Source organism: Thrips palmi, unplaced genomic scaffold (genome assembly GCF_012932325.1).
Source record: "Thrips palmi isolate BJ-2018 unplaced genomic scaffold, TpBJ-2018v1 HiC_scaffold_16, whole genome shotgun sequence".
Classification (NCBI taxonomy): Eukaryota; Metazoa; Arthropoda; class Insecta; order Thysanoptera; family Thripidae; genus Thrips; species Thrips palmi.
The window spans coordinates 5,440,950-5,457,893 of NW_023144625.1; the positions used below are offsets into that span (position 1 = coordinate 5,440,950).

The following is a 16,944-nucleotide window of genomic DNA, read 5'->3' on the forward strand; positions in this document are numbered from 1 at the left end:
GTGTGGTCTAGACCACGTTTGGTTTTTCAGTGCACTCCACCCACCTTTGTCCCCAGGGCCGGCGTCCTCGTCCGCTCCGCAGTCGCGTCCTCCAGGCGCCTCCAGGTCCTCCGCCTTCACGGAACCTGCAAGCAAGGCGGACTTCAGAAACCAGCCAGCCAAAACGTGCGGCCAACGCCGGGCGAGTCTCCCAGTCCTCGCGGCGGGCTGGGCCGCAGGAAGCCGTGGACGCGGAGAGACTCGGCCAGCGAACCACAGGAACATGCCACGGCCAACCCATGCAAGAAGCCATGCAAGACACCAGCCCAGCAAAGCCACCTAATAAACAGACATTGATAATGGTCAGTTATTGCAATTTAAAATGAAAGAGTGAGCAAATTATTAGACTTTTATTACATTCAAGTAATGAGGTTCACATAATATCGCACTGCTCTGAAAACTACTGAAGGCTCTTTCAAAATTGAGAAGCCCACGTTGGGGAAAAGCCCCTTAAGTGTGCGGCTCCCGTAGCTTATCTCTCCACAACAGTAATTATCTCATGGTGCAAGGAAGTCGGCGATCTTTCTACGCTCAAACAGCCCTGGTACTGCAACAGCACACGAGACAGAATTCAGAATCAGGAGTCAAAGAAATAATGGCAATGGCAGCAAAAAATTATAATCATGAAAACGGTTGGAACAGATTTCAGAGAACAGCACGACGGTACTCTTGTTGTACTCGCGAACACGTAGATAATCGTACAGCACACCTTAGCGGACGAAACTCACAAATAATTGGCTTTTCTCGCCAAAACCTTCCAAGTCCAAGCATTACTTGTTTCGGTATTATCACATGATTTTGAACAAGAAATTTAAGCCGACGGACACCCTAACTCATTGCGAGTTCAGGCATTTGGTTTAAACCACTTGAAGCCTTAAACATCAAAAACAGAAGCGTTTACACGAAAAATTACATTTTTATTGACCTAGATTTTGAGCAAGGAACAGTTCGTTATCCCACACAAAAATATAAGAAAACGAGAAGACTTAATACACTTTTAAACTTAATGGCAGTACTATCAAAACATCCGACTTTGCAGGAGTACAACCCAAATTATGAGCTTTAAGTTGTTACAAGCATGGAATAAAATATCAGAAGGAACTTGTTTTTGCCCAAATCACACTCCAAGACCTTAAAACTCGTCAAGAAATAAAGCACTTACACTTGATGAACTTGAATTGCATAGAGCACACAAATATAAGACAGAATTCACAAACAGGAGACTAGGAGCTAATGACGATAAAAATAAGCAACTAAAATTTAACTTCGTGAAAACGGTTAAAACAGGTTCCAAAGTACTGCACGACGGTGCTTTCTTGCACTCGAAAACACGTTGAGATTTGTTTTGCACACCGAACTTGGCTATGGCAAAACTTTAAAAACATGGCTTCTTTCACCAATCACACATATACTGTCTAACGTTGTAATTCAACTAAAATTATGAACTCGTCGCTTTCACGACCACGGACTGAAATAGCACAGGGAGCTTTCTTCAAACGTCACACTCCAAAGCCCTCACATTCGTCAAGAAACGACACACTAGCACAGTTTATCCCTTGGTTACTGTCTAGCATGAATGCCCTCGTGGCGGCGAAGATTTGAGGGATCAGAGAACTTCTTCGCGCACACCTTGCACTCGTATGGCTTTGCACCGGCATGAATTCTGCTGTGCACAGTCAGATTAACGAGCTGGTTGAACTTCTTTAAGCACACGTCGCACTCGTACGGCTTCTCTCCAGTATGAGTCCTCTTGTGCACAGTGAGATGTTGGCTAAGAATGAACTTCTTCCCACACTCGTGACACTCGTACGGCCTCTCCCCGGTGTGGATCCTTGCGTGCTTCTTCAGATCCGCAGCCGAAGTCCACTGCTTGCCGCACACTCCGCACGCGTGCCGCCCCGCCTTGGAGTGCCCCGCCAGGTGCTTCCGCAGGTCCGCCTCGGCCCGGAAACTCTTGCCGCACTCCCCGCACTTGTACGCGAGCCGCGCCTTCCCGCCTCGCTGCCGCCGCGAGGCCTGCTCCACCTGCCCCGCACCGCCGGCCGGGCCAGCCAGCGAGAAGGTGCCGCTGATGACCAGCTGCGGGGTCTCCGCCGGGACGGGGCCTGCAACGCCGAGTGAGGGGCAGAACGGGCAAGAGGACAAAGTAAAATGTCAGTCCCGTGAAAGTATATAACCGCTGGATAGTGGAAACAACACTTTTGAATAGATTTACTATAAATATATTGGCTTTCACTTAAGGACGATTTTAAGGCAAGTTTCCTTTTGAAGGATGTCATGACAAAATTCTCAGCCCCGTGCAGTAGGAGTCCTAGTGAAAATGCACTACTTTGCAACTCAGTGCAGGTACATACGCAATGCATACACGCCAAATACACGCTAAATGTTTATGTGGAATTTTGTACGTACCACTTGCACGATTTTGTGCATGCGGGGGATTTGCATAATCACTGTTAAAAAAAGTCTGAAAATTCAGACCAATTTTTTTAGACCAAGTGGTCTGAACCTGAAATTCAGACTTGAGTCAGAATTTTCAGATAGTTGGTCTTAATTTTACACCTTGTGGTCTGAAAAATGAGTTTCGGACTCAAGAGTCTGAATATTTGGATGGCGCGGTATAAATTTTCGGCGTCGGGGTCTTAAAACAGTCATTTGTAGTAGAAGGTCTGAATTTTCATCCTGCGTAGTCTGAAATTGACGCTTTATTTTCTGATAAAAGGCATGACTGTGTTTCAGGTGCTATGGACCCTGAATTGCTAGAGCAGTAGTAAATGAACTTTTGCTCAGCTAAGCGAACGGCCGTCTAGTGTTGAGTTTAAAATCGGCCTGCACTCCGCTGGTAGCTGCAGGATGCGACATGTTTGCCCTGGTTCCGGCCTGGACCGAAGCCCGGGTCACCCGAGCCGAGCCGAGCCGCTCCGGCGGCGAAAATTTCGTCCGTTTTGCGATATCTCGACTCCTTCATGCCCAAACGGCCTCCCCAACCGCCCGCGCGGCGTCTTTTTTATGCTCACGGTTGGGGAGGCCGTTTGGGCGTGAAGGAGTCGAGATATCGCAAAACGGACGAAATTTTCGTCCAAAGGGTCGATTTATGGCCTGTTTACCCTAGAGTCAAACTTAGTTTGGTGAAAATCCGAAAAAAAAATTGGCTTTTTGCCTTTATATAGGGTCTTGGGGCACGGCTTTGGTAAGTCTGACGACCTTGGGCTTTCAAATTAAGAGTTTTCTCACCATTTCGGTCATTTTGAGTCGGGGAACCCAGCGGAATTCTCACTTTCGCAAAATAAGGGCTGGTCTAACAGTGTGTACAGTGCCGTTTTGCCTTCGCCTTTCTGTGCTCCAAAATTGCTTCGGGTGCGTGCAGTCACCACTCTGAAGCATCCGAAATCCGCGGCAAGCAGGCTGTGAAAGTGGCGTAGCCTTACGCTGATATTGCGTCTTCCAAACTAAAGGGACGGGTGATGAGGGAGTGGGTGGCGTTTTGGAAATTTGTCACTCCTCTTTCATTCTCGTCCCCAAAGCATTTTCATCGTGCCGAAAAAGTTTCCACAAAGTGTGCATCTGGATCCAACATGCTCCTTTCCAGTGTTTACAGCTGCATCTTCTGGAGTCTTACATTCGAGGACTAGTTTTTTTGTTTGGGAAGCTCTCTTAGCAAAATATCATATCTAGTTAAAGTTTTGCGCAACTTTGGGTGCTACATTTAACAAAAAGAGCTGTTTTACAACTGCTCTATTTAGTGCATGCATTCCATGTTTCTCAGCAATTTAAAACATGCATCTCCAACACATAATATACATCCTAACAAAAGTGGTAATTTTATTACCTGGGCGGCTTAGAATTCAAACCCGCGAGGTGAAAAATTCAGACTGTCATTAGTCCGAAAATTCAGACTACCTGGTAGTCGTAAAATTCAAAGCACATGCTAGTCTGAAAATTCAGACGACAGGTGGTCCAAAAATTCAGAGTGTCCGGAGGTCTGAAAATTCAGACCACTAGGTTTCAAAATTGACTTCATCCTAAAAAGTCTGAAAATTTCGACTTTTTTTTTAAACAGTGATATTATGCGTGAAAATGCATTAATTTATGCAAATTTGTGAACAATTTTACGCAAAACGTCACGCAGGTTTAAAATCGTGCATCACCACCAACATTGTGATTAAGTGTAGAGGAGTCACGCAAGTTACTGATTGGAAAGCACAGAGAAATGTCTTCGTGTGTGTTTCAAAGGTACCGAAGAAAAATGCTAATGCAAGGCAAAACCAGGCAATATTTCCTGAATGCGGCATGATATGTAACATGTCGTGGTTGCAAGGCTCGCCCCTTGCATGTAATCCGTTCCTTGCAGTTACTCGGCGCTGTGTCCAAGCAACCCTCAACAATCACAAAATGAAAGCTGCTGCACTACTCAGGTCTTGCACTCTACACCGACTGTGCGGCGACGGGGTTCGAGGGCTCGCGTTCAAAACGACATTCCAAGTTTACACGAGTGACGCGGATACGGTTCGCAACAACGTATCCCGTTCTACCACGCAGCGCAGCAATGCATGGAAGAAAAAGTAATTCAAATTAAAACAGTGAAAATCAACGCCCAGATTGCAAAGCTAAATCGACTGGTTGCTCAAGCTTAGCAAGACAGTGTACCGGCGTCCCGCCCGCCGCGGCGGTCCACGCGTCGCCACTCCACCCACCTTGGTCCCCAGGGCCGGCGTCCTCGTCCGCTCCGCAGTCGCGTCCTCCAGGCGCCTCCAGGTCCTCCGCCTTCACGGAACCTGCAAGCAAGGCGGACTTCAGAAACCAGCCAGCCAAAACGTGCGGCCAACGCCGGGCGAGTCTCCCAGTCCTCGCGGCGGGCTGGGCCGCAGGAAGCCGTGGACACGGAGAGACTCGGCCAGCGAACCACAGGAACACGCCACGGCCAACCCATGCAAGAAGCCATGCAAAACACCTGCCCAGCATAACTACCATAGAAGTTGTAATTGAACATACTCGATTATTGCTATTAAACAAGAAAGGGACAGCAATTATCAGACTTTTATTAACTTCAAATAAAGAGGTACACATTATACTGCACTGCTCTGAACACTAATGAAGGCTCGTTTAACACTGTGAGGCGCATGCTCGGAAAAAGCCACCGAAGTGTGAAAGGAAGTCGGCGATCTTAATACGCTCGCACGCGGCCCTGGTCCTGAAACAACAAGCAAATATTAGACAGAATGCAGAAACAGAAGTCTAAGAGATAACGGCAAAAGCAGAAAAAAATTGACATCATGAAAACGGCTGGAACAGATAACAGTACAGCACGACGGTACTCTTCGAACGCGCGAACACGTCGAGAAATGTTTTCATTTATTGCCGGATTCTCACACGATGTTAAGCAACAACAAGAAGACGATGGACCCCTTATTTTTCGCGAGCCCAGGCATTTGTTTAAACAACTTCAACCGTAAAACCTTAGCAAAAACAGAATTGTTCACAATAAAAACTACATATGTTAGTGACTCACATTTTCATCAAAAAATACTTTGTTATCCGACACAAAAAAAGGAAGAAGAGAACAAGGCTTTATACACTCCTGAACTTAACGGCAGCTCTACCAAGACAACACACTTCACTGGAGTACAACCAAAATTAGGAACTAAAAGTTGTTACGAGCATGGAATAAAATTTCGGAGGAAACCTCTTTCTGCCCCAACACACTCCAAAGCCTTTACACTTCGCAAGAAATGTGGCTCGTGCACTTGGCACATGTGTTCACTTATCACACCAGTACAAGACTGAACTCACAAACAGGAAAAAAATTACTGCAGTAGGAGTTATCAGCAAAAAAACAATTGGCAACATGAAAACGGTTGTAACAGATTCCAAAGTACTGCACGACGGTGCTTCGGTATACTCGAAAACACTTCGAGAAATGTTTAACATACCGAAGTGGACTCTGACAGAAATTTACAAATAAGGCTTCTTTCACCAAACAGTCAAGCCGAGCGACGTCACAACTTAGAGCGAGTACACGAGTTTGATTTAACAGCTTGAGCCGAATAACCTTCACAAAAACCGAAGTCTTCAAAAGAAAAAAGCACTTATTATTATAACTGATCATCATCAACGAACAACATGACACAAAAATACAAGAAAGGAGGGAAATAGTTTAACAAGATTACAGACTTCGCAAAATTAAACTAAAATTAGTAGCTGATAGCTTTCACGAGCATGAAATGATATATCAAAAGAAAGTACGTTATACGCACGACATATTCCAAAGCCTTAACCAAGAAACGACACACTAGCACAGCTTATCCCAAAGTTACTGTCCAGCATGAATGCCCTTGTGGCGGCGTAGAGCTGAGGGATCAGAGAACTTCTTCGCACACACCTTGCACTCGTAGGGCTTCGCACCAGAATGAATCCTGTTATGCACAGTAAGAGTACCGAGATTGGTAAACTTCTTCCCACACACGTCGCACTCGTACGGCTTCTCTCCAGTATGGATCCTCTTGTGCCTTGTTAGATCACTTTCCTGACTAAACTTCTTCCCGCACATGTCACACTGGAACGGCTTCTCACCAGTATGAGTCCTCTTGTGCACAGTGAGGTGTTGGCTAAGAATGAACTTCTTCCCACACTCGTCACACTTGAATGGCTTCTCCCCAGAATGAATCTTCTTGTGCACAATGAGATTGCTTTCCTGGTTAAACTTCTTCCCACACTCGTCACACTGGTACGGTCTCTCCCCGGTGTGGATCCTTGCGTGTTTCTTTAAATGCGAAGCCGAAGTCCACTGCTTGCCGCACACTCCGCACGCGTGCCGCCCCGCCTTGGAGTGCCCCGCCACTCTACCAAAAATGTCCTGTAAATGCCGTTAATTTATTACCAGTTTTCACTGTAGGCCAATGCACAGCGTTTACTGTGATCTGCTCACGGGATTCACTGTGATCTTGGTCGCGGTGTTCACTGTGATCTGGTCCCCAGTAAACACTGTGAGTTTGACGCCGCTGAGCACCGAAGTACTGCAAATCAGGCTCCAATTCACGGCGTTTACTGTGGCCAGATCACAGTGAACACTGTAACCGAGATCACAGTGAACGCCGTGAACTAGTTCACAGCAAACGCCGTGAATTGAATAACAGCAAACATTGGTAATAAATTAACGGCGTTGACAGGACATTTTTTGTAGAGTGGCCAGGTGCTTCCGCAGGTCCGCCTCGGCCCGGAAACTCTTGCCGCACTCCCCGCACTTGTACGCGAGCCGCGCCTTCCCTTCCTCGCTGCCGCCGCGAGGCCTGCTCCACCTGCCCCGCACCGCCGGCCGGGCCAGCCAGCGAGAAGGTGCCGCTGATGACCAGCTGCGGGGTCTCCGCCGGGGCGGGGCCTGCAACACCGAGGTGGGGGGCAGAATGGGTAAGCGAAGTGCCAATGCGTGTGAAACCACCAGACGCAGCAGGGCGAATCCACCTGAACCCTATCGTGGAACCCTAGCAAGGAGCTCGTCGGGCACTTTTTGAAGAAGCTGCAATCGATTTCATTGAACCTGTATCTGCTCTCATCCCGCAGGCCGCGGCATTCCGGACTGCTTCGCCAAGCAGTGGAGACTCACCTTCGCCTCCAGAGTCGCCGTCCGCTCCGCAGTGCCGCCCTCCAGACTCGGGGGCCTCCAGGTCCTCGCCCTCCACGGCGCCTGCAAACAACACCGCGTTACTGAGCCGTCCTTGCCAAGACACGTTTCCCGTTCAACCACGCAGCGCAGCATCGCACAGAGGAAAAATTAATTCAAGTTAAAACAGCGAAAGGCAAGGCCCAGATTGCAAAGCTAAATCGACTGGTTGCTCAAGTTGTGTAAGAAAGCGTGCCTCTGCCCGCCGCGGCGGTCCACGCGTCGCAACTCCACCCACCTTGGTCCCCAGGGCCGGCGTCCTCGTCCGCTCCGCAGTCGCGTCCTCCAGGCGCCTCCAGGTCCTCCGCCTTCACGGAACCTGCAAGCAGGGCGGACTTCAGAAACCAGCCAGCCAAAACGTGCGGCCAACGCCGGGCGAGTTTCCCAGTCCTCGCGGCGGGCTGGGCCGCAGGAAGCCGTGGACACGAAGAGACTCGGCCAGCGAACCACAGGAACACGCCACGGCCAACCCATGCAAGAAGCCATGCAAAACACCTGCCTTGCAAAACAACCATAAAAGCTGTAGAGGTACTGCTAAACGGACAGCAAATAATCAGACTTTTATTAACTTCAAATAAAGAGGTACACATTGTACTGCACTGCTCTGTACACTACTGATGGCTCGCTTGACAGTGGGAAGCGCATGCTGAGAAAAAGCCCAATGAGATTCCAAACGCTATGAGTATAGCACGTATGGTGCAATGCGCTGAGATATCGCACCTTACGTGCAATGCCACAGCCATATTGCACCTTAGGTGCAATGCTTCCCGAAAATGCCCTATGCTAATGCATGGGAAATTGGCGGCATTGCACTTCATGTGCAATGCTTTTGCATTGCACCAATTGACGCTTTACTCATAGCGTTTGGATTCTCAGTGCCACCAAAGTGTGCAAGGAAGTCTGCGATCTTTCAACCCTCGCACAGCCCTGGTCCTGAAACAGCACACAAATATAAGACAGAATGCAGAAAAGGGAGTCTTAAGAAATAATGGCAAAAGCAAAAATTGACGTCATGAAAAGGGCTGGAACAGATTCCAAAGTACAGCACGACAGTACTCTGTTGTACTCGCGAACACGTCGAGAAATGTCCTTCACACCGAAGAGTCCGTGACGAAACTCAGTTATGGCTTCTTTCATCCAAACATCCTACGTTCAAACTTATGTCGGCATTCTCACATAATGTTGAACAACAAAGTGAAGACACCAGACACCCTTACTTACTGTAAGGAAAGGAACTTTGGTTTAACGAACTTCAACCATTAAAACGTTACCAAAAACATTAACCACAAGAAAAATTGAATTCGTTATTGATCCAGACTTTATCACGAAATTCTTTTTGTCATCCGACACAAAAAAATAAAACAAGAAAAGAACAAGACTTAATACACTCTTTAACTTAACGGCGGTTCTACCAAGAGAACTGACTTCACAGGAGTATACAACCAAAATTATGAACTGTGAAGTTGTTACGAGCATGGCATAAAATCTCAGAGGGAACATCTTTCTGGCCGCATCACACTCAAAAGCCTTCACACTCGTCAAAAAATGTGGCACCTGTGCACTTGGTGCACTTGAGTGAACATAGCAGACAAATTCAAGACAGAATTCACAGACAGGAGGCTAATGAATAAATGTAATAAGAGAAAGCAGCAAAATTAATTAAAATCATGAAAGCGGTTGTAACAGATTCCCATGTTCCGCACGACGGTGCTTTGGTGTACTCGAAAACACGTCGAGAAAAGTTTTGCACACCGAAGTGGACTATGACAAAAATTCACAAATATGGCTACTTTCACCAAACGCTCATACGCCTAATCTTTACATACTTCGGAATTGCCAGACGCTGTCATTCAACAAGTCAAGCCGAGGGCTATCACAACACAGAGCGAGTACACGCGTTTGATTTGAATAGCTTAAACCGAATAACCTTCACAAAAAAAAAGTCTTCACAAGAGAAAAGCACTTATTATTATAACTCACTATTGTCAACGCACACAATTATGATAACACAAACATACAAATGCAGAAATAGTTTTACCAAATATACAAACTTTCCAGAAAGGAACTGAAATTATTTGCTAACAGCCATCACGAGCATGAAATATCTGAGGAAAGTACGTTCTCCACGCGTCACATTCCAAAGCCTTAGTATTCGTCAAGAAGCGACAAACTGGCACAGCTTTTTTCTGGGTTACTGTACAGCATGAATGCCCTCGTGGCGGCGTAGATTTGAGGGATCGGAGAACTTCTTCGCGCACACCTTGCACTCGAAGGGCTTCGCACCAGAATGAATCATGCTGTGCTGAGTAAGAGTACCAAACCGGGCAAACTTCTTAGCGCACACGTCGCACTCGTACGGCTTCTCTCCATTATGGATCCTCTTGTGCCTCGTAAGAGTACTTTCCTGACTGAACTTCTTCCCACACTCGTCACACTGGTAAGGTTTCTCCCCGGTGTGGATCCTTGCGTGTCTCTCCAGATCCCTTGCCAAAGTCCACTGCTTGCCGCACACTCCGCACGCGTGCCGCCCCGCCTTGGAGTGCCCCGCCAGGTGCTTCCGCAGGTCCGCCTCGGCCCGGAAACTCTTGCCGCACTCCCCGCACTTGTACGCGAGCCGCGCCTTCCCGCCTCGCTGCCGCCGCGAGGCCTGCTCCACCTGCCCCGCACCGCCGGCCGGGCCAGCCAGCGAGAAGGTGCCGCTGATGACCAGCTGCGGGGTCTCCGCCGGGACGGGGCCTGCAACGCCGAGTGGGGTACCATTGAGAATGAAAGAGTCACCACCATCGCCCTTTCAATGGGTGGCGCACGCATCGTCGCCCAAATTTGGGTGACGAGCCAGCGGTGACCAAATTTGAGGCAGTCATAAAATCGTCATCCAAATTGGGGTAACGTCGTCGCCGTCGCCGTGAGGTCCCCGATGATATTCCTCCGGGGCCAACATGATGACTGCCATGTGGCTTCGAGGCCTCCGGTCATCGTGGTGGCCCCGGAAGGACGTAACCGGGAACCTCACGGCGAGCCGACGATGTTACCCAAATTTAGGCGACCTAACGCCTGTTACCTAATTACGGGTGATGAATTTTTCGTCACCCAAACTTGGGCAACGAAGTTGCATCCCCCATTTAAAGGGTGATGGTGGTGACCCATTTATTCCCAGTAGTGCAGAATCGTTAAGCGTGGGACACAGTGTAGTGCCAACCCTGAGAAGGACGACAACTAGAAGGACGGGACCAATCCACTTAAGCCTCAGGCAAAGAGCTCGTTTAACATTCATTGGTGCAACTAAAATTTATTTCATTGCAATTGAATCTACGTCCACCACGCCCGCGGCATCCCCGAAGACTCCACTCACCTTCGCCTCCAGAGTCGCCGTCCGCTCCGCGGTGCCGCCCTCCAGCCTCGGGGGCCTCCAGGTCCTCGCCCTCCACGGCGCCTGCAAGCAACTCTGCATTACTTGGCGGCCGTCCCATTCACTCCCTGAAAAAGCAAACGTGGTCTAGACCGCACCAACTGATGTTGCCAACTGGGTGCCATTTTGAAACCGCTTCAGTTGGTGTGGTCTAGACCACGTTTGGTGTGTTTGGTGCGGTCTAGACCACGTCTGGTGCGTTTGGAGTGGTCATCGCATTGAAAGGCCAAACCAACAGTGGCCAAAATGGCACCCATTTCACCGCACCAGTGGTGCGGTCTAGACCACGTTTAGTTTTTCAGTGCTGTCTGTGGACACAAACAGTTGCAGGCCTCAAGACTCGCAGCTGATATCGCTAGGAGTCCAAAACGATTGGATTGAAGCACAGTAAAATGCAAGCAGAAGCACCGAAAGCAATGATAAATAGGGGCAAAGCATAAACTTGGCAGCGTTTTCCCAGCGCCGCTCTAGGTGAAACTTTCTGTATCTTTTTAGCGATAGAATTGAGTATCACCAACAAACAACCTAGCCTTACCTTTAAGACGGAGATACGCAAAGGAATCACTTAAGTTTGACGATACTTTGGAGTATTGCAACGATTTGGCAATAAAGTGTTAGTATAAATCAAGGGAAATAGTTTTTTGTTTATTGCTAAATTTTGGTGATCCTCGAAAGCATCGCGTAATTTTTCTGTGTATCGTCGTTTGTTGGCGACAATGGTCAATTGTCCCCCCCCCCCCCCAAAAAAAAAAACAGAAAAAAATACGATTTCAAGAAATCCTAGGAGTCACGAAGTCAATTTGGGTAGGAGTGTGGGGAAAGCAAAAAAGTTATGTAAAAGGTAGGGGGTGGTTCAAGGGTGGCTACGAATGGCAGTGGTACCAATGTGGTCGATGTGCCACCCGTCAAAATTTAAACTTGGCAATAAAGAGAAATCAAAATGCCCGGGGAAAATTTGAAAAATTCCAATGCTAATGTATTCCACAGTGATCTGACAAAGGAACATCTTTGAAGTCCATCATTGTGAAAATGTTGGTAGCAGAAAGAAGGCAGTAAATTAATTTTCGCGGGTTGGCAACAATTTTGTCGGCGTCTGCGCCCTTGCGAAAATCGCGAAGCTGAAAACACGAGTATAGCCGCGCATTAAAACTGCCCCTCCATTGTTGCTGACGTTGAATTGTTTGGCTTGTTTCAAAAGGGTACGGTTCTCTAGTCATGTTTTTTTCAATTCCGAGGGGTCGGCAACTCAAAATTACTTCGTACGCGGTGGCTATATTACCCTATATTACCTGTATATTACCATATATTACTTGCATATTACCACAATTTCTCCTCTATAATACCCCTATATTACTATATATTACTTTGTATTACTTTATATTACACATATATTACCTATATTACTGGTAATATACGTATACTCCCTCGTACACGGCCAAGGGAAGTTGCCGACCCCTCGTTCAATTCTGTGTAATAGTTCTCACTCATAACGTGGCAACACCACGACGGTTGGCTTGACAAACTTTATAAACTCGAGAGGGATGGTCTCGAAACGCAGGTGAGTCTTGTTCGAGGAACATGAGCACTGAAAGTCGCGAGGTGGAGCGAAGTGATCATGGTGCTAACTGAATCAGAAGTACCATCAAACCTCGCTAAAAGGAGCGGCTACATGACCAGCTTATTCAAAAAAAAGCTAAAAGTCTTAAAGCGACTCTTAAACTACATTAAGGAAAGATAATTCACAGATGCATGTGCACAGGTACGCAGTTTTAAAAGGCTCAATTCACTCCGATTTGAAGAGTAACAAAAATTTTCAACAAAACAACAACAGAAACAACAACCCCAGCGGTGCGGGATTTGGGGCGGGACACTCTCATGAAAAGTCACTGGCCGGCCGGCCGATCCAAATGGCCACGTTCGAAACGACATCAATTCCATTGTTGGATCTCTTCTAGCTGCAGTCGAAGAGATTTTTCATTTCGAACGTGCTTTTTCATCTTTTGGGGTAAGCTGTACAGGGCCGAAAAGGAGCTCAGCTATTGGTCCGCCCCGGCTCGGGCTCCCCCCACTCCCTTCCTTTTTCCTTGACGAGTCGAGTTTTGCCTAAACAGCGATTTTGACAGCAAATTTCTCAAAATTGGCCGTTAACTTTTTAACCACATTTCAACATTAGAATCAGCGTTCAAAGTTCTACTAGTCTGTAAAATCTCACTAAAATCCTATAGAAAATTTCCAAAATAAAGGGCCACACGAATTGAATCTCGCGCCGGCTGAATCCTGGGTATACTATAAGGCTACTTCGTGCCTAAAAACACTCAAGAACCACCTTTGGATTTGCAGTGGGGGTACGCTAAAAATTCACGGCCTGCCTCGTTTGGAATGGGTTCGTCGCAGAAATTTGGCGCGTTGACTAACCAACCCTCTACAAATGAATTCATTAGTGATTTAAAAATACCGTAATTTATTCAATCTTACGGTAAAATACGTTTTAAACCGTAAAATACGTAATTTATTCCGTAATTTTCGTATTTTTCGTAATTTTTCCCTAAATGGTCAGAAACACACGAAATTTGTATATTTTGACCTTTCTGACGCACAAGCGAATCACTGCTGCCGTGTGTACCCTGCTGCATTGTTTCAGTGAAATTGGAGGGTGGGACTTACACACGGAACACCTCTAGCATCCCTCGTGCAAATTTTCACAGAATTCTGTGATTTTTGAAAATCGAATTCTAGGAGGAAAGATTCTGATTCATCTTCTGATTTCTGATTGTCAGTTAGAAAATTTCAAACTGACTAGCGCGGCAGAAAATTTCTGATTGTGTCATCAGGATTTCCTGATAGTAATATTTCCGATAGCCAATAAAACCTTGTCTGATGGGTTTTCTAGATTTTGTTACGAAAAGTAGAAAAGAGCACCAGGTGATGTTGATGGTGCAAAAATGTCCAAGCGTTCATGGCTATTTTAATTTTATGGACATCGAATCATTGTTGATACACCTAATCACGAGCTACCAAAAATCGGACTTAAGATTTGGATCGGAGTATGAGTTTGACTCCCCCCCACCTCCCCACGGTGTTTCCACCTGAGCTATCCCAACCCTGCCCTGCTCCACCCCGAACGATTTTAAGACAAAAAAGAGTCTGAAATCATAGCATTGTTGTATGGATTGCTGTCATTTAACTTAGACACGTCTTTCGGGAAAAATACGAATTTTACGGGGAACGTTTATTACTTACGTATTTTACGTAAAATACGCCCGTATTTTACGCGTATTTTACCGGGACTAAAATCACTAAATGAAAGTAAAAGCCGCTGCAATTCTCTGACCTTGCGCTCTACACTGCCTGACCAGCGACCGAGTTCCACATAGGACCACATAGGTTCCAACCGAAATTCGAAGTTTGCACGAGTCACACGGATACGGTGCGCAGCTGAGTTTCCCGTTTAACCGTGCTCCGTTGCGATGGAAACGCTACAAATTGACTCAATTGAATCAGTGGAAAGCAACGGTCAACTGTTTGCCCAAGAAGTGCAAGCTAGCGTGCCAGCGTTCCGGCCGCCGCGGCGGTCCACGCGTCGCCACTCCACCCACCTTGGTCCCCAGGGCCGGCGTCCTCGTCCGCTCCGCAGTCGCGTCCTCCAGGCGCCTCCAGGTCCTCCGCCTTCACAGAACCTGCAAGCAAGGCGGACTTCAGAAACCAGCCAGCCAAAACGTGCGGCCAACGCCGGGCGAGTTTCCCAGTCCTCGCGGCGGGCTGGGCCGCAGGAAGGCGTGGACACGGAGAGACTCGGCCAGCGAACCACAGGAACACGCCACGGCCAACCCATGCCAGAAGCCATGCAAAACACCTGCCCAGCAAAACTACCATAAGCTGTAATTGAATACTCAGTTATTGGTATGTACTAAACAAGAAACGCACAGCAAATTATCAGACTTTTATTAACATCAAATTATGAAGTACACATTATACTGCACTGCTCTGTACACTACTCAGGGCTCGCTTAACAGTGGGAAGCACATGCTGGGAAGAAGCCGCCAAAGTGAGCAAGTAAGTCGACGATCTTCCTACCCTCGCACAGCCCTGGTCCTGAAACAGCACACAAATATAATACAGGAGTCTAAGAAATAATGGCAAAAGCAGCAAAAATTGACGGCATGTAAAGGGCTGGAACAAATTCTGAAGTACAGCACGACAGTACTCTGTTGTACTCGCGAACACGTCGAGAAATGTTCTTCACACCGGAGAGGTCCGTGACGAAACACACAGTAATGGCTTCTTTCATCCAAACATCCTACGTTGAAATTTATGTCGGCATTCTCACGATGTTGAACAACAAAGTGAAGACAACAGACACCCTTACTTACTGTAAGGAAAGGAACTTTGGTTTAACGAACTTCAACCATAAAAACGTTACCAAAAACAGCATTAATCACAAGAAAAATTGAATTCGTTATTGACCCAGACTTTATCACGAAATTCTTTGTCATCCGACACAAAAAAATAAAACAAGAAAAGAACAAGACTTCATACACTCTTTAACTTAACGGCGGTTCTACCAAGAGAACTGACTTTACAGGAGTATACAACCAAAATTATGAACTTAAGTTGTTCCGAGCATGGCATAAAATTTCAGAGGGAACATCTTTCTGGCCGCATCAGACAAATACAAGACAGAATTCACAAACAGAAGGCTAATAAATGAATAAAATAACACACAAAATCTATGTGTGTACTCAGTACACACTTCTAGGTGCGTGCTTACAAGCATGCACTTCTAGGTGTGTACAGGCCTAAGCACGCACCTAGAAGTGTGTACTTGAATGAGTACACACTTATAAGTGTGTACTCAGTGAGTACACACATAGAAGTGCATGCGTTTTCCCTATGCCGCGCATGCACCTCGCAAGTGTGTACTAAGTACACACTTATAAGTGTGTACTCATTCAAGTACACACTTCTAGGTGCGTGCTTAGGCAAGTACACACCTAGAAGTGCATGCTTGAAAGCACGCACCTAGAAGTGTGTACTGAGTACACACATAGATTTTGTGTGAAGATTCAGGCTTAAGTATCATATACCTGATCATCTGAAAAAGGGGCTGTATTATGCAATAATACACTCACACTTTATGTATTTGGTTCAAATTTGGTCTACTTGCAACTCTAGTAACCTTGATCTTATATATGTACTTCAAAAAAGGGCCCTAAAATCTATATTTGACCTTGATTCTCGTTATCCTACAAAAGAACTGCACATTACAACGAGTGTACCACCAATCGATCACCACATTGCTGTCGCCAACTCGATGCTGATTTATAAGATAAAGCACAATCTGTATTGAACTTCATTGTGGCATGGAAGTTCACGATCATCAAGAACCTATAAAGCCCCAATCCGACTGACTCACTCACTGACTCACTCACTCACTCATAGAAATGTTTGGGGTGAAGGAGTGGTCGTAGAGACTTGCGGTTTTTTCCATTCGATTCCAAATTTGATGGGAAAAATTTGGGGAAAAAACCCAAAAGTTCAAAATTCCTCACCGTTTCCGAGAAAACCTACTTTATCTACAAAAAAGGGGAACAAATTTCTCACCGTTTCCGAGCAAACCTACTCAATCTTCAAAAAAGGGGACCGACCGACTAAAAATTTTTATTCGCCCCATCGGTAGGTCTGGTCGAGACATTTCCGAATCTGTGCCGCAATCCGGTCTCCGTCACTGGCAACATCCTAAAAAAACCATTAAATAGGCCTAAATTCAACAAAATCCACTCAATCTTCAAAAAAGGGACCGACCGACTAAAAAATTTTTTTTTTTGCCCCATCGGTAGGTCTG

At 46.6% G+C, this 16,944-nt stretch overlaps 2 protein-coding genes across 2 annotated transcripts in view; both read right to left on the reverse strand.

The window, feature by feature from the left end:
* Positions 1-1,053: 1,053 nt before the first annotated feature.
* On the reverse strand, positions 1,054-8,208 carry LOC117642928 (zinc finger protein 436-like). The gene is made up of 3 exons (XM_034381565.1): positions 7,932-8,208; positions 7,637-7,717; positions 1,054-2,144 (listed from the first exon to the last, which is right to left on the reverse strand). Exons 1-3 carry the CDS (start codon positions 8,206-8,208, stop codon positions 1,600-1,602), a joined length of 903 nt encoding a protein of 300 aa, XP_034237456.1. The 3' UTR covers positions 1,054-1,599.
* An 835-nt stretch (positions 8,209-9,043) lies between these two features.
* LOC117642929 (zinc finger protein 22-like) overlaps positions 9,044-16,944 on the reverse strand; it is a 20,561-nt gene continuing 12,660 nt past the window's right edge. The window contains exon 5 of the mRNA XM_034381567.1: positions 9,044-10,429. Within this exon, the coding sequence (XP_034237458.1) occupies positions 9,885-10,429 (545 nt within the window). The 3' untranslated portion in view covers positions 9,044-9,884. The remainder of the gene's footprint in view (positions 10,430-16,944) is intronic.

What these genes read in the sequence shown, in the direction of transcription:
- LOC117642928 (XM_034381565.1), bottom strand. Translation starts at nt 8,208, where the DNA reads ATGGTTGTTTTGCAAGGCAGGTGTTTTGCATGGCTTCTTGCATGGGTT. An exon ending in CGCCGGCCCTGGGGACCAAG is followed by an intron (nt 7,718 to 7,931) that starts GTGGGTGGAGTT and finishes TGTTGTTTGCAG; the next exon opens with GCGCCGTGGAGGGCGAGGAC. An exon ending in CGGCGACTCTGGAGGCGAAG is followed by an intron (nt 2,145 to 7,636) that starts GTGAGTCTCCAC and finishes TCGGCGTTGCAG; the next exon opens with GCCCCGTCCCGGCGGAGACC.